The following is a 27,494-nucleotide window of genomic DNA, read 5'->3' as shown; positions in this document are numbered from 1 at the left end:
CGTCTCTCTGTCAGCCCCGTGGCTCGTTAGCTACCTACCCTTTTTAAATTAAGGTGGGTTGTCTTAGTGTGGCAGATGTTTGGGAATTTTTAATTGAAAATGCAAAGGAAAATAAATGCAGCTAGAGGCATCCATCAAAACTTCTCTGGTTCCCATATTTGTCTTTTCTCAGAAGCTAATATCCATGAGTTTGCTTATTAGAGTCATAATGTTATAATTATTTCATTTAATACTCTAATTATCCCTTGTGATTAATCCTGACCATAACAGAAATGTCTGTGAGTCTGGAAGGCATGTTCCAATAGATTTTGCGTTATGAATGTTAATTTGAGTTAACAAGGATGATAGCTAGAGGAAAAGAAACCAAAGAGCATGAGGATTTTCAGCTTCTGAGCAAGCAGAGGGTCTTTTCCTGCCTGTTTTTGCTAGTAACTGGGCCAGCGAGCCCGCGTTTCTGCTAGTGTGGATTCTGTGACTTCGGCGTAGCCTTGGAAAATCTGGGTCCACGCGCGGAGTCTGTGCAGCCTGCACAGGGGCCGGGCGAGAGCTGGCACGGGCTTCGGGCAGACCTGTGTCCGAGCGCTGCATCAGCAAGTACAGCACTGCCGATCGGAGGCGTTCCTATTGCAATGCCCACGTGCGTACCGGGAGCCCAGTGGTGGGACAGATGTTCTCCTGCATTTCCCTCTTCCCATTGTCTGGTTTTAGATGGATATAGTGTAGGGCTTGCCCTTTGGCCAGGCGGTATTTTGATGCATATTTGAGAGCTGTCCGATCCCACCGTACTATCCCATTTCCAGTTGTTTTCAGCTCCAAAGTCACTCTCGAAGAAGGTAAAAGTATCTTAAATTCTTGAGTATCTTCAGTGTCTTTGTTGGCAGACCCAGTGCAGCCACAGGGCACCGCTGTGAATAGAAGAGCAAAAGCTTTTTCGTAATATCTGGTCTTCAGGTCCAAGGACCTTGGTGAATGAGCTTTGCAGCTGTCAGATATGTATTGGCTGCTACGTGCACAAATATCTATTTACACACCTTTACACTGTAGCTGTACCAAGCTGCAGAACTGCTGCCTCGGTCAACACCAAAACCAGCACTGAGGCTGGTGGTTTTGTTACTTCTGGCTGCAGAGGTAGCAGCAAGGGCAGCACTCAGAGCCACGCGTGCGCTCGGGCTCTTGCTCCAACAAGTGTGCATTCAGGTGCACACCCAGACACACACGTGCCCTCACAAACTTTGCATGCCTGCCTCCGGGGACGGGCCATCTGGGCCTTTATGTGCAGAGGAAAGAAACGTATGGACAGAGGGAGCCTATGCTGCTGGCAGAGACCTATGGGGACAGGCTGCTGTGATCGTTAGAGAAAGGCTTTTCCTATAAGACAGAACTTTAAACAGCATCGTGTCAAAAAGAGCCAAGGGTATCTTCACTTCATGGGCTGAGACAGTGGCTGTAAACAAACGTCAACTCAGTACGCAAAAAAGGAGCAGGGAAATTTCTGACCTTGTTGTCTACACGCCGGAATCGGGCAGAGTCAGCCTGGCCCATTTCACCGTGCTCTTTACCTAATGCCTGAATTGATCATCAGGCCCTCCTGCCCCCCCTCCGTATGGCCAAAGCAAACACTACATAGATTTTTTCCTTTATATATGCAAACGATGAGGCTGCGGAAAATAGCCTTTCAAACTGAGGAATTACTGCTGGCTCCTGGCTTCTGTGTCCATCTATCAAAATAACTGCTGACAAAGGGTGAAGTCTTTGGCCTTGCATGCACTGAAAGATGCCAACCAAGAGAAATACATAGATGATGAGTACATTTCGCTGCATAGAGATATTTCTGTGGCCTTCACATTCCCATCACTAAACCAGTCAGTCTTTGAGAAACCAGGAATCCTAACGATGACGCTTCTGCTCTCATCGTCTGAGGCCGTCTCAGAGCTCCATCCGTTTGCCATCCCCACTGGTGGTGGTCTGCTCCTGCGCCACGGTCACCGCTGTAGGCTGCTGAAGCGTGAGCGCTGCAGGACCAGGGTCTGGGGCTGCAGGACCACCTGGGGCTGAGCTGTACACGGAGTCTCACTCCCTTACATGCTACTGCTTAGAAACCATCAAAAAAAAAAAAAAAAGAAAAGAAAAATTGCTAGTGGTGACAACCATTTTGTCCACAAGTACAGCCTTTATTTTATCAGCTGCACACAATTCTCTTGAATCCATTTGCTTCATTTGTTTCCAAAAGAGCTAAGAAGCCGGGTGCCTCCACTTTCCCTGGGTGCTGTCGGAACTGTGCAGGAGCTGCGGGGCCTCCGGCCGAGAAGGCACCCGGCCCGGCTGCCGCCGGAGGAGCCGAGAGGGGAGAGCATCACCCTGATCTCGCGGGTGGTGCCCGCAGAGCGGGCTGCCTCCTCCCACCCTGCCCGCGTGGTGAAGGCGACTGAGGAAGAAATAAAATCCTCGGATGTGAGCGGCTAACTGGTCTGCCTCCGGGAGAGTTCTTGTTCAGAGCCATGCTTATTTACCCGCTGCTGCAAAGGGAGGAGCGCCTGGCCAAGATCTGCTTTGTTTTGCAACGCAAGTTACCAATGATAGACAAATTACCAAAATTTACTAAATAGTATAAAACATCTGCGTACACAAACTCACATTTCCTTTAAACAAAGGAACACCTGGCAGTGCCTAACTACCAGGGCTTTGCAAATGCTGTTCTTGAAATATTTCTTCAGGTGTTCTCAAACGTTTGCATGTTGGCCTCTCCAAAGTTAGGTACATAAATTATCCAGGGATGGAGCTAGCTGTCTAATTTTAGGTACTGAAATGTGAAAGAATGAGCCAAATGTGGCCAAGCCTCCTTTACAGCCTGGCGTGGAGAGCGAGGCTGCAGCAGAACCTCCTGAGGGTTTCTTGTGTCACCCGGGTGGCTGAGGGCAAGCAGGGAATCGCCCCGGGGCCGTAGTATAGCTAGGGGAATTAATGTTACCTGGTTTCTAACCCATTAGTCTGTGGCCCACACGTTTGTTCCCAATTTAGTTTGCCTTGTAGGAAGTCCACAGCTACTGGATTTGCCACCTCTGCCCTGTTAGCTGCACTAAGCCCGAGTTTCTGGCAGGGTTGCTGCCTCATGTCTGAGCACCGCGGGCTCCTGACCTTCCCCTGCCCACCTCCAGCAGCATTTAAGCTCTCTCAGATGGCTTCCAGATCCGCCCACCTCCCATCTCCCGGAGACAAATGTTTATCTGCAGGGCAGCGCTCTGAGCTAGAGCGGCTGTGCCCCTTCCCAGCACCCTGCCGGGGCCGGCGCTCGATGGAGAAGGTGGGGCCTTTCTGGGTGGACGGGCTGCGGTGCGGCCTCCTCGTTAGCACAGGCAGAGCCCGTTAGCGAGCCGGAAAGAGATCCAGATGTTGAGCAGCTGCAGAGGGCACGCACAGCCACAGGGTGCAGAGGACTGGCTGGGTGAGCAGAGGGCTCTTTGCAAGAGTAAACGGGCAGTTGCTCTTCCCATCCTATTTACGTTTTGCATACTCCAAAGGTGGCTGCCAAGGACTGCAGCCACCCAACGCATCTGCAGCCTTCAGCTGTCAGAAAGATGATCTCAATGCCGCTGAAAAGTTCACATCTGACAAAATACTTCTGCTGGGCTGTCTCGGGTATCCTTGGGCTTGCAGAAATGCTGGAGGAGCAGGGAAGGACGGGTGGAGGCACTTGCTGCGCTGTACGGTGAGGTTAAGGACGTGCTGTGCAGCACCACTGAGGGATGTGCTGTTAGACACTTTTCAGATGGAGCCACATTAAGTTTCCCAGAAGGAGGAAACCTCATCCGCTGTAAGCAGAACCGTCCCCCGGATTGCCCATTAAAAGCTGTTCATGTGTTTTATAGTAAGGAGCTACAGCAAGGAACACACGGCGGGCTGCAAGGACACAAGCGCCGTACCTGGAGTAACCCACGTCCCCGTCTCAGTCTCCTCCTGGAGACAACCTCCTTAGAGAAAGTTGCTCAAACCTCACTGAGAGCCAAGTGAAGGAATTGCAGCCTGGAGCTGTCAGGAGGGCAATGCTCGCTGCTTGATGGGCAGGACGGGCAGGAGCCGGTGGGCGCGCGGGCAGCAGCAGCAGGGGCCGGAGGAGCCCTGGGAGCGCGGCAGCACCCAGCGCCCCGTGCAGGACCAGGCCCACGGGCTGCTTGGGCCCTCATTTGATTAATAAGCACAGTTGACTTTGCTCCAGTGTGAGCCCCATTTACAGAGCAGCGACTATCAGTAAAGCCAAGTCCCCTTTTTCTGTGTCTCTGGCAGCCAATTACTCACTTCCAGTGTGACAGTCTGTTCTTAATTTGGCAGTTAGGGGTTGTTGAAGGAAATAATGCGGCAATGTCCTCTTAGCGGGAGTCTCAAAAACAATATTCTAAGAGACAGGAGGAAATTAATGCGAAAAAGTGGTGTTTACAAGCCCCTGTCACTGCCCATGCTTGAAGGACTGACTATTAACACCTGGGCAATAACAGGATCTTTCTCTAAAGATTTTTTTAAAAGGCATCAAGGATGATATTGAAGAGCATGAAAATAATCTGATTAATATGATGTCTCCCTGCAACATTTCTGAAACGTGTGAAGTGTTACTTTTACTGCAGTGCACTTTTCCGTCACAAAGTGAAAATCAAAGTGCAGAACAACACAAAATGCAGAGGCCCTTACTACATGGAATAATGAGGCCGTAAAACCAAACAATAAAGTTAAATAATTTACCATAAATATCTAAAGCTCTCAAATTATTCTCTACATTAACCGCCTATGTTTAAAATGATCTTTGCATTCACCATGTCACAGATGGCAACATCAGACAAGAGAGTCCTTGACAAAATCTCGCTGTAATTATTCTTTCCACAGCTGCAGTTATTTTAATGCCTTTTCAGTTAAGCTGAAAGAGACGCACACATTTTATAAATAAGGGCTTTTAACCAGTTTGACAATGAAGCATTTGAAACGTACAGTGCAAAAAAAAAAACCAACCCAAAAACTTTCACTGCATCTTGAAACCTGGGAGAGCAACTGTGCAGACTCAGAGCAGGAAGACAACTGTTCTTTCTGCAGCAATATTTAGCAATTAAAGCTAAAATTATGTTGATTGTAATGGCCTGAGATAGCCGTTACCAGCAACTCCTGGAGTTGCTCCGACACAATCTAACAACTAGTTTTATTTTGGCTAGCAGCTCGGAAGAGTCCTGTCTGCATTGAGAAAGTGCCCCTCAAGGACGGACAGGGAGCGCTGAGGTGATTTCCAGGAGAAAAATACAGCTTGAATGAGGTCAAGGTTACACACTGCTCAAGACCGAAGTGCTCAGCTGCAGTCCAAGTTTGGCTGGCTTTTCTTGTTTGTTTTGGTTTTTTCCACAGTCCTTTAAATCACTGTGGCAAGTCCTTCTCCCTGCGGAGCACCAGGAAACGTTAGCCTCTCCTCCCCCAGAAACACCGGCCAGCTCGCTGACCGGCAGTGGCCGAGCCGCGTGCCGCATTTGCAAAGCCTGCGCGCCGCACGCACCCCCCCGCTGAAGTTGCCCAAGAAACAAGGACGAACCGCCCTGACAGAGGCTGTGTCCCTGGGGACCCACTCCGCCTCTCCTCAAACCCAGTTTCTCAGCCTAGCGACTAAAGCATCCTTCCCCGGGCACTCGGTTGCGCTCCCTCTTACCCTCCCTTCCCACTTCTTTCGGCAGATGGCCGATCCCCTTGCTCAGACCGTTGCCCTCCCTGCCACAGGGGCGATTCCACTTGGGAAGCGACTCTGAAAGCCCCGACATATTTAGGCACCTAAATAAAAGCAGGCTTATTTTGGAGTGACCCTGCGTATTGTAATTTTCATCCGCTCAGAGGAGTTTGGGATATATCTAAACCTCCAGAAAGCTACGAAAACTTGAGCGGAAGCACCAAAATTTCGGTTCCTGCAGGAGTTTGGGAAAGCGCTGCAGAGCACGCCAGCTCGCAGAGCTCTGCGTGACCTTCACTCGTGCTTCTCAATCTCTTGAAAGCCTTCAGAACACCTCTCCCCTAAATCTATGTTTCAGGAGTCTGAGTAAGTGGCCGTATTTTTTAAAGCTCTGAACACTCAACAGCTCTTGTGAAAAACAAAAGAAGCTGAATCCTCTTTAAGTGAAGTTCGCCTGCTCCCAGCAAGTTGCAGCTGCTTTTCCCTCCCCCCCTTTAAGCTGTCTATTAGTTTAAAAGAAATGTGTGGAGATGCAACTAAAATGATGGTAGCTGCACTGGGAGGATATGTTCCCATTTAAACCAAATAAAGAAAAATGAAAGAATGAAGATCGGTGGGAGGTTTTTCAAAGTGTAATCCTAGCAAGCTTTGACGTACAAAGAAGACATCGTGGTCTCCGATGCTTGCAGACTAGGGAAGCCTGATTAATGAAGGTTATTATCGGGGAGGCCTGGCTTTTATGCTCAACGCTGAAAGGCACCAACCCTCAAAGTATTCAGCGTTATACAATAACAGATTGTGTGTGGTTAGCCTTAGAAAACAAATGTGTTCTCTCATATCAGATTATAGAGCATCCACCACTGGCTGGCATTAAATACCACACAACACGAGTGTGTGTAATTAGCAATACGTGAAATCGAAACATTATTTTAAAGGCGTTGGAACAACAAACCCCATGGAGTGGATGTTCATATTTCCCTTTCACTTTGAAGCGTCTTTTCTCTCCTAACCGAGGTCCCCAGAGACCAGGCTTCTCCAGCCCCGCGGAGCTCCGGGAGGGATTCACCCTGCGCTGCCCTCCTGCATCCGCCCAGCCTCGCTCCTGCACGGCCGGGACGCGGCTGCGTCAGTCACCGCGCCCAGGACAGGGACGGTTCCCTGCCAAAACCTCCGCTGATCCTCTTAGTAGATTTAGTCTGCAAATGAAATACAACTGTAGAGCTGAAATGGGGAAAATGGGATTTTTTATGAGACACGGTGTGCACTGTGTTAATGGGCTGCTCATAAACCATGGCTTGCCTCAAAATCCTCTGCAAAATCCAAAGAGCTGCCACATCACAGATCTCTCTGTACTTATTTTATCTGCCTACAAAAGGAAACAAGGGCATCAATTCTGTCTAGGAGAAATGACACCATGGTTGTAAATCCATTTGGTTTGCTCTGTGGCTGACGAGCCCTGAGCCGCTGCCCCAGGCGAGGCTGTGAGGGCCCGGGCGGTGACCCGGGGAGCAGAGGGGTCTCGGTGCTGCCGGCGGAGCTGCTTTAGGAGCCCGTTTGTCCCCACCTCTCCGCTCTTACTCCAGCACAGCTTCACCGCAGCGGTCGGCGGCGGTGCAGGATGGGGCGAGGACCCTCCCGATGCAGCACGCACGCTATGTAAACCTGTGAGCCCCCCGGTCCCTGGAAGCATTTGGATTCAGGGGGAGAGGGCAGTGACACATCGAAGGGCGGCTCTTTATACAAAAATACAGGTGAAGGTGTCTTTGTTCTCCCGTGTCATTCGTCGCTATCACAGTGTTGCCCAGGGGCCTCCATCGGGCGCCGCGCGGGCAGGCACAGCCAGCCCTGACCTCCGGGGCCGCAAAGCAAGGACAGGTGTCAGGAGAAACGGGGACCATCGGCGGGTGACCCAAAGCCCGCTGAAGCCTTTCCACGCTTTCCATGGAATTCGGTAGCATTTACTCTCGCTCGCATCCTGCCCACCACGCCCAAAATGGGAACAATATTTTCCTGAAGTATTTTGCCTAGGGCTACCTGGGGTCTCTGTCAGAGCTGGGACCTGACCTGAGGCTCCTGGATGCCAATCTCTTATCCTGCCTTTTTTTTTTTTTTTGCACTGTACTATAGTATCAGCCACACAATTAAGAGCTATATTTAAGCACTTGGATAAACAAACAAAATTCATCCTTGAAACAATCAAGCATGCCTCGTGGGGTCCCCATATTCCTCAGTTTTGCATCTCGGGCTGATAATTAAAAACAAAAAAATCACTTATACAAATGAACATCACATCATGCTGTGGAGCTAGCACAAAGCTATTGTCACTTCCTATTTCAAACATGCTGGAATTAAAGGGGGCTTGGATCTTTTTTTTTTTTTTAAAGAGAGGCAGCGAGAAGTCACTTGCCTGGATGGCAAGCAGCTGTCTTCAGACGGCTGTCCTGAGGCGCTCTCTAACGCAGCCTGCCCCTGAAAGCCCGGCACAGGACAGGATAACGACACAGGCACGTCACGGCCAGTTGTGCGATTCCCAACTGCAGAAGAGACCGCGGCAGAGTGCGGTTCAGGCACCCAGCAGGGAGGCAGCAGCGCAGGATTTCCAAGGCTCCCATAAACATCACACAATATTTTGGCCTTGGGTGCACCTTTCAAGATTGCTCCTTCACACCAGGACTTCTGGCCAAAAGGGGCCACAAAGCTGGTGGTGTCTCCTGCAGGGCAATGGCCTGAGGCTGGTTCCCATGGCTGCGATAAAGCCAAAGCTGCTCTTACCGGCTGCTGCTTGTGAAGAGCATCCTTGACCTGAGTGGACCCCAGTGAGTATTCCAGTCCCTGGGGAGCTCTGGCATCCAGAAGCGTGAAGTATCCGTGGCCCGACCTCTCTCCCGCAGCACCTTGGCTCTGCCGCGCCCCGGGATCGAAGCCGTCCTGTACGGGGCAGGAGCTGCTCCCAAGGCCTGAGAGCACCGCACGGTCCCCGTCGTGCCGGGCAGCAGCTCCCCATCCCCGCCGCTGCCAGCCCCTGAGGGCAGCCCCAGCGCAGGCCCCGCTGGAGCGCAGCCCTGCGTGGCTGCGCGGCTGCTCCGGGACGCGTTTGGCACCGACTGACACGCAGAATCCTTGATCGTATGGATCTGGCTGGGGAGCCAAACGATCGGGAGCTTATTATAGCCTCCTTTTTAATTAAGTGTCTCAAATAGGGATTTAATTGGGATGTAATAGCACACACTATTGTACATTAGTTAAATACCAAGGGATTATTAAGAGTATGTTTTTAAGGCTTTACAGTCCCATATTGAGTAAACAGTTGTTAAATTTCAATAAATAACTTTTAAAATCTCCATTAAATAAGCAGTTAAGCATATTTAGGATATTCGTTTTTTTCAGAATGACTCCAGTCAGAAAGTCCCGGGTTGTAATCTCAGTAGTTCACTAGTTTAATAGGGTTGTGCCTGCTCATACCTATTTGCTCTGCCTCAAAGACCCTGCCTTGGTGTGGCAATCTCAGCTATTTACACCCGCATGTCAGAGTCTTTAAAACCCTCACCATTGCAACGGCCTGGAGAAGCGGGGGGTGTGCTTAGCCCTATTTTACAAGTACAGAATTAAGGCACAGAAGAGCAAAGTCATTTGTTCAAAGCCATGCGGGGAGTCTGTAACAGAGCAGAACAGGAGCTAACGAAAGATCAAAAAATACTTTTCTAAAAATAAGGCTTTGAAAATCTGTAAAGGAAAAGCAGCTCTAACAAATTGGTCTATTACGATCAAAAATGCAATTAGTCGTATGCTGGTTTTGTCACTGACATTGGTAATGAACATAGAAACGTCCCACGATCCCCAAAGTCTAACAAACGTTTCCATCCATTTGCTGCTTGTGTCCAGGGACACCAGCTCGGGGTGAAGGGCTCCAGGAGGGACAACAGTAGGTGGCCTGCCACCAAGCTTTGGTGCCTGGCAGGCAGCCGTCACCTCTGTTGCACCAGGAGGGTCTTTCTAAGAGGGCACACCAGAAACAACGGGTGTCATCACCCCCGTAACCACGGCAATGAATAATTTAGGACTCACTTAACCTTCGTATTAAGGTTGATCTTGAGCTTCCTGCTGCTCTCTGCAGCCGCGGTGTTCTTACAGTGAATTATTAGCGGATCCGGAGGAGTAATTGGGTAAACCGCTGCTGTTCTGTAAGCGGGCACCCGCGGCACAGAGCGAGTGCCTCGGCGTTTGGAGGAGAGGGCGTGCGGAGGAGGCACCGCCAAGCGCGGCCCGCCTGCAGCCGGCGGGCAGCAGGAGCAGCGACGGCCGCACCAGGCTCTGTGCACAGAGGCCCTTTGGGAACGCAGGGCTGGAAAATCCGCCACATGTTATGGACAGGGGAGCAGCTGTGCTGTCGGGGTCGCATCCAGGCCGCTTTAGCACCAGCAGCCGGTGCTGGGTGACTGGAGCACGGGAGCAGGCGATGCAGGTGGGACGCGCGGAGCCAACCGCTCGCTGGAGCACTGAGCCCCGCAGACCTGTGTGTGCCTGCTGGCCCCGGGGGGGAGGCGGAAAAGTCTCAAAAATCTTGCCCCTGCTCCCACCTTCTAATTGGAGCTGCCCAGAGCCTCCTACTCCTTTTCTCCTCCTGTAAAGGAACCTGGATTCAAATGCTCCTTTCTGAAGTAAGTTGCTTCCATTACTCTGCACTGTTGAATAGGTAACACTAATGAAGAAGCCAAGAAATTGGGAATCTGCAACCAAGCGCACTGTAAAATTAATGAGAAGCTACTGAAGAACATAAAAAATCCGTGCTCCCCATTAGAGGTAGTTAGCACCATTAAAGCAATCCAGAAAATCCTGCCCAGGAACCACCAGCCATTCTCCCTTTGAAATCCATCACTGTCATGTAGTTTTTGTCAGCTGAAATCAAAGGATGGTTAACCCTTTAACACCCAGGCTATTTAGAGATAATTATTGTTGTTATAAATCAAAAGTGATGGCTTAACTGGTTGCAAAAATGTATATATAAAAAATCACAATGAAGTAGCATGGCCGCAAAGGAAAAATCATTAGCTCCCTAGTGGGTTTACAAGTAATTTGCTAGCAATAAAAATGCAAAAACACATTTTGGTGTGTAATGATCATAAATAATCCTTGGACAAGAATTCTTTCCAGGACTCACAAGTCCATTCCCTTAATGGCAAGTTTTATTACCCTGGTTTCTCTGTGTTTTCTTTCAAAATACTGCTGTCATAACAATTTACGAATTACAGCCCTGTTGGCATAAACTTTCATAATTCATATGGAAATAGGTTTCCCCACAAACACTCACAAAGCACAAAGAATCATGTAACCACACAGAATGACCTTAATAATGCAGTCAAAAAATATAGATCAGACTCCTGGGCCAGGACTAAATATAGACGGTCACCAGGTTGGGGGAAAACTCCCAGGTCAGCTCCTCTGAGCGGGGTGGGTGTGTAACCGCAGCCGGCGTGGTGTGCGCCAGAGCAGTGCCGTCGCCCAGGCCGGTGGCACCTTGCAGGATCTTTGGGAAACAAGGAACATATTGAGCGTTTTGTTTCCAAGCACTGGCAATAAGCGAAAATCCCAACCAGCTGCTGAGGAAGCCTGTGAATGCAGTTTGTTCTTAAAATAGGAGAAAGTACAGCTTGTTCAAGATTTAAACTGCATTAATTTCTTCCCTCCACTTTTGAGGCCGGAGGGTGAAGAGCGGAGTTCAGCATCCAAAATGAAGACACCGTGGGGGGAGTTGCAATGCGAGGGGCTGGGGCTATTATTTAGGCAAGACTAAGTGGCAGGTCGCATCTGCCAAGGTTAATCCTGACCAAGGATCGCGGGCTGTGCTTGTGGCTCATCTGCGTGGCTGAGTTGTTGCTTCGCTCATGGCATGGCATGGGGGGATCCTTGGAGTGAGAGAGAGAGAGGGGGAATGAAAGTGAAAGTTAATTAGGTTAGAATTGCCTCCAAAAAGTACTAAAACTAAATGCGAATTCATAACGTAAAGATAAGGATATGCAAATTAGGCTGGGTTTCAGATTTTAGTATGCCATTGCTCTCCCTCTAATTGGGAGAAATGGATCCAGCAACTGAAATTGCCACATTTAACGTATAAAGTTAACTGCAGACGAGAAAATATCTCATGTTTTTCCTCAAATAACCACCACCCCATTAATGTACAAGAAAATTAAGTAAATATGGATATAACTATCTTTTTACTGATCAGTTTATGAATAGATGGGCGCATGTACAAAGTCAGTCTTGTCTATTGAGACGCACCGCTGGGATTGGAGGTAGCTGCTAGAAGAACAGAGGATTGTTTATATTCGACACTTTTATTTATAACTTTGATCTTAAGTGAAGTTGATAATCTGTGCAAAGACAAGCTCTGCATTTTAAAAAAATGTTACGGCTTATCTAAGATCATGCACCACGCTTTCTGGCTAACCCTTTCCCCACGATGGAGATGAATAGGAAAAGAAACTGAAGATCCTATTTCCATTCAAATATTATGAGCCAAGCCCAGATATCACCCTGAAGCTAAACGTCCAAGGACTCATTTTGAATTTCTTCTAAGTAAAGACGACAAAAACTGATCTTGCAGAAATAAAAATTCGTAAGAAGAAAAGTGCATAAAATGAGGAAGAAAATGGTTTTCTTTCCCTATAAAGGAAGAACAGATCTTTAAGATTTTATAGACCAGAAATTTAAATCAAGAACCTCCTTTTTACAGGTCCCTGTTTCAGCTTAAAATGGTAATAGCATTACTGCAAAAAACCCCTGAACAGCGATGGCATCCTGAGCTGCAGCAGGTGCGGGTCTCTGCAGCGAGCCCTGCGGAGGTCGCAGGCCCTGCAGAACTGGGGTCCCGAGGAGAGGGACGAGGATTCGGAGGATTTTCCTGCGGCTTCTCCTCTCCCCTCCTCTCAGCCCAGGCACCTGCCTGCCCTGGCTTTGCCAGCTCTGGTTTGAGCTGCCGAGCGCGGGCTTTAAAAGCGCCTTGCGGGAAAGCTGCCATCGGCGAGGCTGGGAAACACGGGGCCAGCCATCAGCCTGCCTCTGCACCCTGGGAACGCCACGAGGCTTTGCCCCATCTCGAGATTTCCAGTCTCCAGCTAAGTTTTCAACTTCTGATGAGATGGTTCAAATCGGGAAAATCCTGTCTCTGTGCCAGACAGTTAAAACTGAAAGTAATTAAGGCAAAATCTTTTCCTGCAACCAAAAGTACTGAACATGTGGAGATAGTAAAATAATCAGCGTTTCTGCCATCGAAAGCCCACAAAACAAATTGGATTTTGAATGAAGCACATGGAACAGTGACCTATGTATAAAACTTATCTTGACCTCAAAAAGTAATGACATTTTTTCTCCAGTTCTACTGCTAATTACCAATGCTGAATTCTGAATATTCACATTTGAGAAGGATTCATTGCTTGATTGTTTAAGGAATCCAACACCAGCAAGATGCTGTGAAGTTTCGCTCTTCGTACGGACAGTCACTCTGCTGAAATTCCCAGACCTGTTCTCGGGGGCAGTTTTCTGCCCAGCTCAAGCTGAGCAGGCTCCGGCAGCAAACACCCCAGCTGTGGGGAGACTTTGGACCCAGGCTCTTCTTCCTCACCTACACTATCTATAAGCTTCAGGTCTGGTAATTTTGATTCCTCTTGCTTCCCCCCATGGTTAATTCTCTAGATCAGCTCTTTCTAACTCACAGAGGACAGCCAAACGATCTTCCATTTACTCAAGTCCTTGAACTGGCCAAGACCAACGTACCACGAAGCTGATGGGGAATTACATCGTCCTTCGCCGGGGTGAGCCCACCTCGGCTGGGCGCGGGACAGAGCAGAGCACGGGCAGCGTACCAGGGCAGAGAGCCCAAATTAGACTAAGAACAATTTAAGCAGCCTGTAATGCAAAGCAGAGCCAGAGACCAGGGCAAAAGTGACCTGAAGCATGATTTGCAGTGAATGTCTTTTTCTCTCATAAATAGGAGAGACACTGTGGGATGATTATCCGCCCAGATTTATCTCTGCAGCTCCGTGTGTATCCTTCTGTGCTTAAAAATGTCTCACTGCCCTTTGCATTATTGCATTGCCCTTTACATTCATACCGCATAAACCTCTCAAGTACCGTAAAACTTACAAGGTGTAATATAACGTCGTGATTTTCTTTTACACACCATAAACAAAAGTCACTGGGAAAGGAGCACAGAAAGGGAGATGTTATTTGGCCTGACAACGATACAGGATGAAAATATATATACAAGTACGCATACATACACTCTTACACTCTTAAAATCCCAAGCCGGATTGATTATCTGGCATTGATGGATCACTTTAATGTATTACATAGATAAAGAAATTGATTATTCAGTAAATCACCATCTGCACTAAAATCCAGCGTTAAAAAAGAAAGAGAAAATATTATAAATCTGTCTTGCACAGGCAAAGAAGCAGCTTATACTTTTAAGGTTAATCATTATGTACCTTTTGCTGCACATCCAGTGAAGGAACAACATCTTGCATTTCTGCAGTGCTAAATGACCGCCTTTCCTTCCCAAAGCTCTCTAGGAAGTGAACCTTCCTTGCGTGGCTGCTCCAGCCGCTCCTGCGGAGAGCGGCGTGCTGCCAGCGGGCAGGGTGCCCCGGCAGAGCCCCATGGCCCGGCGCTCGCACCCTGCGCCGGGATGCTGCCGTACAGCACCGGCGGCAGCCGAGCTGGGGCAGGCGCAGAAGATCACCGGAGAGAAAGAAAGTGCCCCAAAATGCGGCAGCAGATAGGAGGCTGCACGGAGGCTCTGATTCACAGCCTGCCGTGAGCGGGGCTCAGGAGCGGGGAGCACCCCGCGCCATCGGCGTACGGAGGGGAGGAACCTGCCCGTGCACCACGAGCCGCCAGCAGGCACCCGAGCTGCGGGGTGTGGAGTGAGAGCAGAGCAGAGGGAGCGGGAACGTCACAGGAATCGGAGCGAAAAAGGAGAACAAGGGAAAATCGAAATGAAAAATGGAATATCTAGAACTTGGAGAAACCATCCACCTCTGTGTCCCTCTGGAGATCTGGCCAGCAGGTTTTCTGGGCCTGGCTTGGGCAGGTTTGGCTCATGTTTCTTTCTCAGTAGCGAGCCTACTTCTGCTTCCGAAAGAAAGGAGCAGGAACGAGGTGAAGTCAGAGGCTTTTAAAAAACTCAGGCAAAGCATGTCATTGAAATGCCTTATAGCAGTATTAATAAATAACAGCAAAAGCTAAGCTAACAGACATGCTTTCGAAAGGAAATACCTAATGGCTGGATGCTTTCTCTTGGTAAAAGCATTTGAGACAGTCTGTGATAGAACTCCTGTAACAGGAATCTGGAGGAGAGAATACAAATATTCCTGCAAGTTATGACTATGATATTGTCGAGCTGAGTTATTTCTAAAAATCGCCAGGTCACATCACGGTACCATAACGTTCCTGGGACTCTCAACACAGAAAACAGAGCAACTGCTCCAAGTCATGCGTTGGCAGTGATTGAAAACTGCTGCGAGATGTTATTTGCCAGGTGTCCTACAGGCCTGACACTGCCCCAGAAGGCAAATACATGAATTCCCTGGAAACCGCCTTCTTGCCCAAGAAACTCTGCTGCCTGCACTGCAAAGTAGAAGGCAAGGAAGGCAACGAGAGATTAGCCGATACGGTGCTCTTTGAGGAGAGTTTGTCTTTCCTTCTCCACCATGGAGGATCCAGACCCTGCCGCTGTGACCAGCCATCACCCAAACAGCAGCGGTCCTGTTACACCATCAGGACTCTTCCCGGGTACATAAAAATGCAAATGGTTACAGAAACTGTTAGGAAACGGTCTTGACCTGCTCTAATTGTTCCTAGAAAATATATACCGGCCACCCTTGTGCAGAATATGAGAGATTAATAATTCCCCTCCAGTGAGGCATGAATCAGAGCGACTCAGACCGAGCAGCACCTGCTCCGTTAAAGAAAACCTTTATTTATATGGCAATGAAAACAGCCATCTTTTTTTCAAATTCCCAGACACCGTAGTGATACAGACACACGCATTATTCTTCACTGACGACTTAAAGGCCAGCTTTCCAGCAGAGCAGCTCCCTTTTGGCAGACGCCGTTTCACGTTCGCAGCGCGGCCCCGAGGAGCGCCCGTGCCGGCAGGGCGGCGTTGTACCCCGAGAGCAAAGCTGGAGGTGCAGCTCCCAAAGCAAAGCCTCCGTCTGTCCTTCATGTGAAAACCTCTTCTCGGATCCTCTGCTAAGCACGTGCTGTAGCCATTTGCTTCATTCGTAACAAAATCAGCCGTGTTTCTAACATACAACTTCTGCCGCAGCCAGGGAAAAATTCCCTCAGCCCATGTACTCAGGCAGGCGCGGTGTCTCGTCGGGGGTGGAATTTAAAATCACTGCTGTGACTTCCTTCTGAGTGCTTTGAATTCACTGCAAAACTAACCAACAAGTCTAACACTTCAGTCCCAATAGACAGCCGTAACTCAGCTAAATTTGTGGGTTATACCAGATTTTATTTACTGTTTCATCCTGGGAGATAAGTAAGAGATGACAGCCATCTATTCATTAAAGTGGGAGAAAGCCGCCCACAGCTAATGCTGGTTCTCTCACCATACACTTCCACATCTTTAATCGAATTTGGATTTTGCAGTACCAGCTCTGTTATTTTAAGAACAGCTTATGTTCCTATTCCCCTGGGTAGTCCCTGGTGAGTTCAAAGAGCTGGTCTGTTCACCTCGAAGTCCCCAATTTGAACAAAGGACATGCTGCAGCAATCAACTGTCATTACCAGCTAATGAGCATCCAGTGGCCTATGCGAGAGCAGTCAATGGCCTCTTCCCATTCCTTATTGGACATACGAACCACCGTTATAAGCCGAACTGCTGCAGTGGCACTAATGAATGCTCCTGAAGCTACTGTTTGCAGGTGTCAAGGATGGGAAGCTAATTTAAATCAATCGGTCTCAAAAGCCTTTGTAATGTGCTTAGTGCTCCGGTACCTGGGAATCTGGATACCCCTTAGCCGGGATCCCTGGGTGCCCAGTTCCCAGAGTGATGAGCCAAGTGCAAGTCCCAAATTCAAGAATCCATCTGAACGTTTATGTAATGTTAAGTCTTTGTTTTATTCCCTTGATATTAGCTGGTTTATATGTCTGCTTAAAAACTTTCCTGAACAGGGATGTTTTTCCGACTCAGTAACTACACAGACTGATCTCGTAATCCGAGGTGCAAATACTCCTTATTTTGGTGTTAGGCTTAGTGTGACTTGAGCGAGAAGGTCAGGCTGTGCTTCAAAGAAAAAAATGCGAACGGCGGAGCTTTTCCTGCAGGTGGGTGAGTCTTTGGTGCGTCGGTTCCCAGCAGGGCTGAGGGCCGGGCCAGGCACCAACCAGTGCCTCTCCAGACCTTCACCAGCAGCGCTGGTGTCCGGTGCGAGGTGGAGGAGCACTTTCGCGCTGCCCTGGACTGTGGGCTTGCCTGGGGAGGCTGGCAGGACTACTCCATGTGCTCCTGCTGTGCGATACCCATGTGAGCCATCTCATACCGGAGTCGTGCTCTGGCCCAGGCAGCTGACAAAATGTGTTACAGCATCTTTGGGGCTGCCTGGGAGAGCCTTTACCTGCAAATCCAGAGGGCACAGGCAAGAGCAAATTACAGCTGAAAACCAGAGCCCCGTTCCCAAAATCTCCTGTGCCCAGATCTTTCCAGTTTATCACCATCATGCAGCACCCTGTGTCTCACCAGAGTGACTTTTCGAGGGAGCAGTTACTGAGCAGTCTCTCTCCTCCCCGTGCCAGACTGCGCCGCCTCCCCCTTTAGGGAACCTCTAATCAAGAAGCCAGAAATCTTGTATTTCCTTTTCCCTCCTCTTTTCCTTTTGCGCTATTGAGCATCGTGGCAGATTTATGCCACCACTCCCACAGCATCCTCTTCATCTCATTATTTTAAATTCTGTGATCGCCAAGGGAACCCTCTCTTCCCGTGCTGCTGCCTCGTTACCTGAGGCTACCGATCGCGCTCCTCTGCCCTGCTCGGGCTGTCCGGCTTCCCGAGATCCCGCTGCCTCCCTCCTTTCCTGCATCCCCAGCAGGACGGGTTCCGTGCCGGTGGAGTATTTACCAGCAGTGCATAGTGACAGAAAACGGCCTCATAAAGTGAATTAACTGGTGGGCCTTCTACATCAAACACGGTGGAGAAAAACTGTCCCAGGTGAATTAGCACAGCCCGGCTTGCTGTTTGAAAAATGAAAGTGTTGAGGTGTTTGCTATCCCCCGCAACTGTGTGTGACAGCTAATCTGTATCGTGACAGCCCGAGAAGGGTGACCTGCGGTGATGCTGCACGCCGCGCGCTGCTCTCGGACGCCGTGCAGCTGCAGCAGTACCACCGACTGCGTTCTACACCCCAAGACCTCGGGCGATGCAGAGGTGCGTGCCCAGCCAAGATCACTCTGGGGCCATACCCACGCAGTCCAAGTCTTTTGAAGCCCAGTCCTTCTGGCTGCTTTCCAGGTCCCGATGCTTTCCTGACTGTCCCAAGCCCAAGGAGGTAATACTGAATGTGCCGGTTGCTCCCTTACTACTTCACAATTCTGATTTTTATTCCAGGCATTTGACCCCATGCTGAGGGGTACTGGTTGTTGGCTGGGGCACAGCAACAAAAACCAAAGTCTGACCAGGTCCCTGGGCTAAAATATTAAATAATACAGATAAAGCAAAGTGGCCTTCTGTCACCAATAGCCAGTGTTTGCTTTCCTATCCTTATTTACACTGCTGCAGAGGCTGAACAATTCGGCGTGCACAGGGGGAAGTTCGGAGCAGCACTGGGGATTGCCGCTGACGCACGGGTACCCCCCGGCTCTCCCAAGCGGTGTTTGCAACCGAACGGCATTTTCCTGCTTATCTTCCCTCCCAGAAATAACGGAGCAGTCGCATCCGTATTCGTGTATTTATGCACAATGTCTTGCCGCGGACAGGGACTGATGCTGCTAACGGTCAGGTAACACTCGCCATGGCGAGCGGCTCGTAGTGCAATCCAGCGCAATGAAGCTGGAACGTCAGAGGAAGGTTCCTTGCGGGGCAGCACAGCAAGGGGGGGCAGCAGGAGGCGAGAGCAAAGGGGTTAACAGAGGCAGCCACAAAGAAAAGCTGGTGCTGGAGCAAAGAGAAAGCAGTGAGCTGAGCCTTCCACCTGCTTTGAGGGCTCTTACTTGTGGTAAGGACCTGCTTGTATTTTAGGGTTTATTATCAGTGATAAATACCAGCACGTTATCCCTGTTTTTACTGTTAATGAACAGCAGTAGTAACGCACAAAGCCCCATCACATCTGAATCCTCTCTACATCAGCCCAAACCGAGACAATCCCTGCCTGACAAACCAGGCTTGAGTCTCTGAGGGGCACAGCAGCCCGCAGGATTCACTGCTGGAGCGTCAGGATCCCCCATGCAGCCACTGCAAACAGCAACGTCTGCAGTCACGGCGACTTCGATCCCCATGGCTTTAAGACAACCAGCACTCCTCATTTCACATCTATTCCCTTTGGCGACATCGCCATAGCGCAGTTTTTATCCTCGCGTTCAGCCCTCAGCTCCTCTCCAACATCTGCCTCTCTCCCCCCTCGCCCATGGAGTTCTGGGGCTTTCAACTCGTTATCTGCCTTCGCCAGAGACTTCCAGCAGCCTGTCTTCTGAGTATGCAAAGGAAAAAAGTCTAGACGGCATCACATTAAACCCCTAGCCAAAACGAGGGAAAGGAGATTGCACAGCATAACTGGTGGAGAAACGCAGTACATTGGATTACGAGGCTTAATGCTTGCTACGAACAGACTGTGCAGTGTCGGCTTTTATTTGATATTGTGTCTCCACGAGAGACTCCAGCATCGTAGCTATTCTGGCAGAGCTGCTCCGTGCCAGTCAGTGATGATAGCTAACACAAGGCAGCAGCCCTCAGGAGCTGGGAGGAGAAGGTGGCCAGGAACACGCGCAGGGCGAGAGCCGGCGAGGCACAGTGCCCTCTGCCGATGCCGGGCCCGGCTGACTTCGGGCATCACATTGACAGCAGACGAGAGAAGGAAAAGCTGGATTTCATTTAGGATAGCTAATTTAGCGACACTGCTGATCTGTAGCAAAGGAGCACTTCATTTACCAGGACAAGACAGACCCAACTTTGCTGGAGATTGAGTTACGTTTAGTATTGCTCTGTGCACGACTGTGTCGTGAAGGCTTTACAGAAACCTTTTCATAATATCAACCTCCGTTTAGTTTCATCAATAAAAACATCCAGAAATGGAGAAATTAAGTTTGAAGCGGCGGCAGCAGATTTGCACCTGCTGGTGATAACACCAAAAGCGGCACGGCGGCAGGAGCAGGCAGCCGCCCCTGCGAAGGTGCGCGTCCCCCGCTGCAGAGGCGGGTGCCAGGCGCAGGGCAGAGCAGCCACCGCAAAGCCCACGCCAGGCTCCTTCACCCCTCAAGTCCCGCGTAAATCACGTCGATGGCGACGTGCTGGTGCACGCGGTCGGGGGAACGTGCCCGCCCTGAGGAAGCAGCCCAGCACTAAGTAGGTCTGTTTATTTTGGCGGTACTCCTGCCCTATGGTGAATGAGGGTCTATTTTTTTCTGGTTTGTGGTTTGATCTTAATTTCCTGTATGAAGTTCTCAAGAGGATGCCAAGATCAAATAATTAGACTATTCTGCGATCAAGAGGTAACATTGTTATTCAAATGTATTCAGAATTAATTTACCACCAAACAATTTACACTGCCACCCTTATATCCTGCTGAAATTACTAGAATACGTTATCTGACACACAAAGCATCTCATGACCTGAAATAACTTTATCAACCATTAAATGCTTGAACAATGGGTGCGTGGCCACAGAAATACACACGGAAATGCACAGGAGAAGCCACATAGGCAATAGAGTGATTTAAAACCAGGAAAACCAAACCAAACCAAAACCAGCACTTTACTGGCAACAGTGAACATGCAGAAAGCAGGATCCTGCAGCAGCCCCTCGAGGTGCTCGGCCGCAGGAGGCTCGGGGGCCAGATCCTCATCTCCAGCACCCGTGTGAGACGGCATCGGCACCGCTGCAGATCCCCACCCGCAGCACACAGGGCTCCGTCCGAGCCCGCTCCCGGCCCTCGGCTTGGTGCCTCTGGGCCAGGGGAAACCCAGCCCTGCTTTCTGTGTGCTTCTGCTCCAAACTGGGGAGCAAATGGCAGAGATGGGGGCAGTCAGGCTGCCCGCAGGGAAGATTCCCCCAATTAACGTTTGCTGAGCCTGCAGGCTGGTCTCAGGTGCTGCGAAGCTGCTTCTCTGAAGCTGTTTGCTTCGGGGAGGGGGAAACGTAACCATCTCGGTTCAGTTTCTGAACCCCGCCACGTTTCATTGCCTCGCCAACCACGGAGAGCAATTTCTCATTGCTTCTCACTCGGTGACCCCCAGGCCCCGGGCGGGGGCTCGGGCCGGCTCGGCTCTGCCACTGCACCCTCACTGGCCAGCAGCACCCAGCGGCTGCCCACAGGGCTCGGAGAGCAGGCAAACACGCACTGCAATCGGTTTGGAGGAAAAGGGGAAAAAGGCGAGTCTCGGTCAGCGTGCGCCCCGCTTTCTGGGTGAGAAACCCCCCACCCACGGGCCAGCGTGTGCAGGTGGGGCTTCAGCCCCTCTCGCACCCTGGTGCCACCCAACGCCGCAGCCCCGGCCGGAGAGCCGGGCTGGGCCGTCCTGCCACCCTCCCCGAAGGACGCCAGCAAACCCGTCATCAAGCTTGAGCTGAACAGAAAAACACTCGAGCTGCCTTTCTGAGGATTACCCCTCCAGCATCCTCACACCCCACAGCCGTGCAGCTCCCAGCCCTGTGGGCACTGCCTTTTTTAGCCTGGAAAAGCCTGCTTTTGCCTTTATTTTTAAAAATAAAACTTCGTTTGCAGAGTGTGGGAAGGTGATTTCAAAATAAAATTCCAGACAGGCATAATAAGCCTCAGAAAAGCCAATCACACAGAGGATGATAATTATCCACAGAGTTTGTTTTCTGTGTATTTGTATAAAATAATCAATGATTTTTTTTCCTCACAGACTCCAATCCACTTTGATTGTCTTTTCTGTGTTACTTGCAAATCATACAAACAACCGATGCCCTGACCCCTTCTCTATGCAAACACAGCTTAGAAAGAGACTACAAGAAATAAAATCCAGTGAATTCCTCCATGCAGGACTGTTTGTTTAAAAGCTTAGCTGGAGCCCGATCCTGTTCACAGCGACCTCAGTGATACAAGACTGGGCCTTTCAAACATGCTTGAGGTATAATTATTGCCACAAATATCAGTGGGAATATAACCTTAGTGAAAAAAACCCAAACAAACAACAGAACAAGAGCAAGAACCCGGGGTGAAGGTGATTCCTTTTAAAAATGTAGAAAGCAAAATGAAATCCCCCCAGGCACAGCACACTTCTGCTGCAGAGGAAGGGCAAGGCGAGCGTGCAGCCGGGGCTGGGGGACCTGGCTGCAGCCCCTGCCCGTCACCACCCGCCCGCGGGCCGGGTGGCAGCCACCGCTTCTGCAGCAGGGCTGGCCAAGGGGAACGGTGGCAGCGGGGCTGCACGGCTTTGGTGTCACCCCCTCAGCAGCACTTGAATACAAACCAACCCACTAATCAACAAATGCGAGTGCTAAAATTGGAATGACGACTCCTGTGGTCTATTTTTTACAATTACTTATTAATCTCAAACCGTTGGCATCCATCTGATCTGCACGTATATCCTGCTAACACATCATCCATCAAAATAATCACTCTGAGTAATTTCTGATGATGCTTCAGGAAAGCACGGCAATTGAAACGGGTCTGCTACGAAACGCCAGTCCTTCGGGCTCCACCTGGGACACCGATTCCAGTCCTCCCGCCTTGCTTTGTGAGGGCCCGTGCCATCAGGCTCTGCAAAATGGCATCAAGCTCTCGTCTGTCACTTTGAAGGGGTGCTACTACTGCTTTTTAATCTAAGAGAAAGGTTGGATAAATAGGCTATCTACGGTAGCTTAATCATCTTGCGCTCACTGCTTTTACTATATGAGGGGCACGATATTGCAAATACTCGGCTGCTCAGTGCAGCACTTAATAACAGGTATAATCTCACCGATCTCAGCCGCAGCCAGGGCTGGCAGCGTCACAGACTACAGCTCAGTCACAGTGGTGTAAACACGGAGTAACTCCACTCACACCGTTACGGTTATCTGTCTTCATACCAGAATAACTCGAAGCCGAATTGAGCACCTTGAGCGTGCAGCCGGTCTAGATGGTGTTTTCTGATACAGCATTTTCAAATATTTAACAGATTGCATAATAATTGAACAGCTGTTGAATAAGCTTCAGATACAAACTCCTACTTAATAAAAAAAATCCAGCAACGAGGCACAGATTTTCTTTGTACACGTATATGTATGGATTATGTTTAGATGTGTAGACTAAATATTTATATTTTACTCGTGAGAGAAAGAGTGCTTTTGGCTTTTCCTTCCCTTTCTTTGATATCTCTCCCTGTATTTATTTTAGTAGTCAGCTTCATAGGAAAACACGAGAGCTTTGAAAAGTTACCTATTTTCTCTCTGGTTTGATTTTCAGTTCTAAAACAATACTTATTTAAGTGTTCTCCACTTCTTGGCATAACCTAATAATTAAAAGAATTACTTGAAAGCCAAGGCAGCTTTGCACAAATTAATGCAGGGGGAAAAAGCTGCAATTTTCCAGTGGGCTGAAAAAGAGGTCAAAATTATGCCAGTTTTAGCTGAGAGCGAAGGTAAACACAGATCTCCCCGCAGCCCCGTTTAAAGCCTTTTTCTGATCTTTAAGTTTCTTCTTTTACTGATCAAGGAAAAGGCTAAATGAGATGCTGGATGTTAGGGTATTTCTCAGCAATTAAAGCAAGGCCGCTGCTGCGGAAGGCACGGCGGTGCTGGCAGAGGCGGTGCACAGCAGTGCTCCCGCGGCGGGCAGCCCTGCCTGCCTGCCTGCCTGCCCGCCTGCCTGCCTGCCTGCCTGCCCGCCGCCTCGCTGCCTTTGCACCAGCCCAGCGCAGGTCACCCCCTCGCCCTGCTCCTGGGGCGGCCGCCGAGCCGGGGAGCCGCAGGTGAAGGGGAGCGGAGCTACAGCAAACCCAAGTGATCTCGGTGAAGGGCTGGCAGCAGTTGCCGGGTTGAAAGCTCCTCCAGCCTTTTGTGCGATTGCTTCGATTCCTGGCTAGAAAATCCATTTTCAGGACAACTGAGGCACCTGGACGTGAGGCTAAACATCTCCACGGAGCCACAGGGATGCTCCTGGGCCCGAACGTCTCCCACGAGCCACGCTGGTATTCCCAGAGGTCTCGGCACCCCCCCGTGACTTCAGCCCGTTCCCCTGCGAGCGTCTGCTTGCGCAGCGGCAGCCCCCTGCACGCCGCCTCCGGAGCATCAGCCTGGCAGCACGCGGGGTCTGCCCACCAAGAATCAGGCCCGCTGCTGCCAAGCCGAAAGCAGGACGAGCTGCAAGCCCAGCGCTCCCGGCTGCGACAGGACCCCCCAAGCACCCAGCTTACGGTCCCGACGGGGGTCTGCGCCCTGGGACCCGTTTGCACTGCGGTGCTCTCAGTGGGGACGGGCTGGTGATCGATGGGGGGGGGCTCTGCCACGGCACAGCGGGACGCCTCCTCCCCTGCTCGCGTGGTGGGACTGGCAAAGCCCGGCGTCAGCAGCAACGGGAGCTTTCCTGGGAGTGGGCTTCTGTCGCACACAACATTTCCAGCTGTTCCAGGCTGTGGCGGAGCATACCAAGCAGCTTGGCTCGAGTAAAAGTTCAGCAGCCGCCTGGGCCCAGGCCCCAGAGGCAGGTCCATTAACCTTTTCCACCAACATTTCTGGCACTGCAACATGCACAGGGCCACGTCAGCCTGGAGAGCCTGGTTCACAGCAGTCCAGGGGAGAGCAGATGTTCACCCTGCAGGAATCAAGCCCTTGTCTGTGAGATGATCTGGGCCATGCGGTCGCTCCAAACCGTGCTGGAGGTGACAGTGTTTCCCTTCAGAAAGCGGCTGTCCCTCAGGACAAGCGTTTTTCTCTTACTGGCTTTCACATTGCTGCTGTGCAGTTGCACTGGGATAAATCAGACCCATTTTTTCCACTTTAAAATATTCACAAATCTATTCAGTTTTCACTAGTTTTTCTGGGTTAGAATTTGGTCCCTGGAAAGACAGGTAAAGCTGTCCTTATAATTTTTACTAGGCAGACAGCAAATCCCTGGGAATGTGTACCGATGGCAAAGTACATGGGATGTCACAGGAAATCAGCACCGTTTTTTACATAACACGCTTAAAACAAGTATCTCGTTTAATTAGAAAAAGAAAGATCATAGACTCTTTCCCAAGCTGTTATCTGTGCAATTACTTTATGTAACATTATTAAAAATTAATTTTCCCCAGAACCTCAGCAATTTAATGAAACACGCCTGGCCCTCAGCAGCGGCTGCGGCGTAGCCAGCCCACTGGCATCCTCTGGGCAGCGGGGCTGGTGCCGCGGGCCCCCCAGACTGCCCGTCCCTGGTGCTGGGCACCTCTGGCCCGGGGGCAAAGCACCTCTGCACAGCACCCCTATTGCAGCAGGCTCAACGCCTCTCCTCGCGGCGGCACAGCACCCCTCCTTGCACTGGCACAGCGCCTCTCCTCGCGGCGGCACAGCACCCCTCCTTGCACTGGCACAGCACTTCTCCTCGCACCGGGCACCGCAGCCCTCCGTGTAGCAGGCACAGCATCTCCCCTCTCCAGGGGCACAGCATCCCCTTCTCCAGGGGCACGGCAGCCCTCCTCGCACCGGGCACCACAGCCGCCCTCTCCAGGGGCAGAGCATCCCTCCTCTCTGGGGGCTCAGCATCTCCCCTCTCCGGGGGCAGAGTATCTCCCCTCTCTGAGGGCTCTCAGCACCCCCCCTCTCCAGAGGCTCAGCATCCCCTTCTCCAGGGGCACCGCAGCCCCCCTCTCCAGGGTTCAGCATCTCCCCTCTCCGGGGGCAGAGCATCCCCCCTCTCTGAGGGCTCAGGATCCTTCCTCTCCGGGGGCAGAGCATCTCCCCTCTCCGGGGGCTCAGGATCCTTCCTCTCCGGGGGCAGAGCATCTCCCCTCTCCGGGGGCTCAGGATCCTTCCTCTCCGGGGGCAGAGCATCTCCCCTCTCCGGGGGCTCAACATCTCCCCTCTCCGGGGGCTCAGCATCTCCCCTCTCCGGGGGCTCAGCATCCCTCCTCTCCTCTTCGCACCCTGCCCAGCATCCCCGTCGCGGCGTGCCCGGGGCGGCTGCTCGCACCGGGCACTCTGCCCCCTCGGCAGCGGGGCGGCAGCCCTCCCCCCGTGCCGGGACACAGCCCCTCACCGCCCCGCGCCCGCTGGCAGCGCCCTTCCCGGCACCGGGCAGCGCATCCCCCGCCCCGCCACCGCGCCCGGAACTTCGCCCCGCCGCCGCCGGCCCGTCCCCGCGGGGAGAGGCGGCCTTACCTATCCGGATGACATGCGGCATCCCGTGCGAGCACTGGCCCCAGAAGCCGCCGACCAGGAGCGCTGCCCAGTATTCCCAGAGCACGCCGCGGAGAGCCGGCCAGAGAAGGGGCATCGTTGGGGAGGGCGCGGGCCGGCGCGGCCCTACGGCCCCAGGGGCAGCGGGGGAGCGGGCGGCTGCTGCCCGGGGCTCAGGCGGAGCGGCCGGTCGGCGCCGAGGCCGGACCGCTCATGGCACATCTTAGTGCGGCCGCGCCGGGCCGTCCCGCGGCAGCCGCTCCGTGCCGAGCCGAGCCGAGCCGAGCCGTTCCGCTCCGCGCCGAGCCGAGCCGCGTCGCGCCGCGCCGTGCGGTGCCGGTGCCGGTCGGGCGGCACCTGCGGAGCCGGGGCTGCCGGTGCGCCCGCAGGAGCGGCTCTGTCCCCTCCTACCGCTGATGCGCGCGGCGCGCGCAAAGCCCCGGAGCGGAGCGCGCACACGCACACACGCGCACACACACACTCATACACACACACGCTCACACACACTCACACCCCGCACACCCCCCCGCACCCCCCGGCGCTCCCCCGGGCCGAGGGCAGGGCCGGCTCCGCGGGTCCCCCCGGGCGGGCAGCGCCGGCGGCGGGCGCCGGGCAGAAGGCGGCCGGGGACCCTCCGGCGGCGGGGGGGCAGCGGGGGCACCGGCAGCCCCGGGGGTCCCGGCGTCCCTCCGCCCCCGACGGCCCCCCCGGCCCGCGGATCCCGGGGCGCCCGGTGCCCTCCCGGGGGCCCCGCTGTCCCCGGAGACCCCGCTGTCCCTTATGTCCCCGGCGGCCCTGCGGGTCCCGCTGTCCCCTGTGTCCCCCGTGTCCCCGGGGCAGCATCGCTCGGGCCGGGGCCCGGCCGCTCCGGGGGCGGCGGGCGGGACCGGGGGGTCGGGGTCGGGGTCGGGGCCGCCGGTACCCGGGGGCGGGCGCCCAGCCCGGGCTGCGCAGCCGGGGGTTTAATGACCTCGGTGACAGAGACAAAGGGCTGCACATGCAGCGGATAAGTAGGCTGCTTTGTCAACTTGCTGGGCTAGGCTAGGGCGAATTTATTTTTTCTCATTTAAATAATTTGATCTATTCCATCATTTCCAATCGCTCCCATTTGCCAGCTGTCTGCTAACTACATCGCCTGGAACATCTGAAGAGCAAATCTTTAATTTTCTTCCAAACATACTATTACTCTGTTCATCCTTTAATTTTCCTTGTCCATCGCTTTCCCCAGCAGCAAGCTCGGCGTGCTCTGCGCTGGGAGAAAAGCCGATCGCTGTC

At 51.9% G+C, this 27,494-nt stretch overlaps 1 protein-coding gene across 1 annotated transcript in view; it reads right to left on the bottom strand.

Annotated features, from left to right (window-relative positions):
• Positions 1-26,440, bottom strand: part of GRIK3 (glutamate ionotropic receptor kainate type subunit 3) — a 122,036-nt gene extending 95,596 nt beyond the window's left edge. Inside the window, exon 1 of the mRNA XM_087760817.1 lies at positions 26,202-26,440. Coding sequence (XP_087616943.1) covers positions 26,202-26,316 — 115 coding nt within the window. The 5' untranslated portion in view covers positions 26,317-26,440. The remainder of the gene's footprint in view (positions 1-26,201) is intronic.
• Positions 26,441-27,494: the final 1,054 nt, after the last annotated feature.

Source organism: Nipponia nippon, unplaced genomic scaffold (assembly GCF_047370975.1).
Source record: "Nipponia nippon isolate SJK-2023a ecotype South Korea unplaced genomic scaffold, ASM4737097v1 scaffold_23, whole genome shotgun sequence".
NCBI classification, from domain to species: Eukaryota; Metazoa; Chordata; class Aves; order Pelecaniformes; family Threskiornithidae; genus Nipponia; species Nipponia nippon.
Note: the sequence above shows the minus strand (reverse complement) of the source record. Positions and strands in the feature narration are given on the sequence as shown.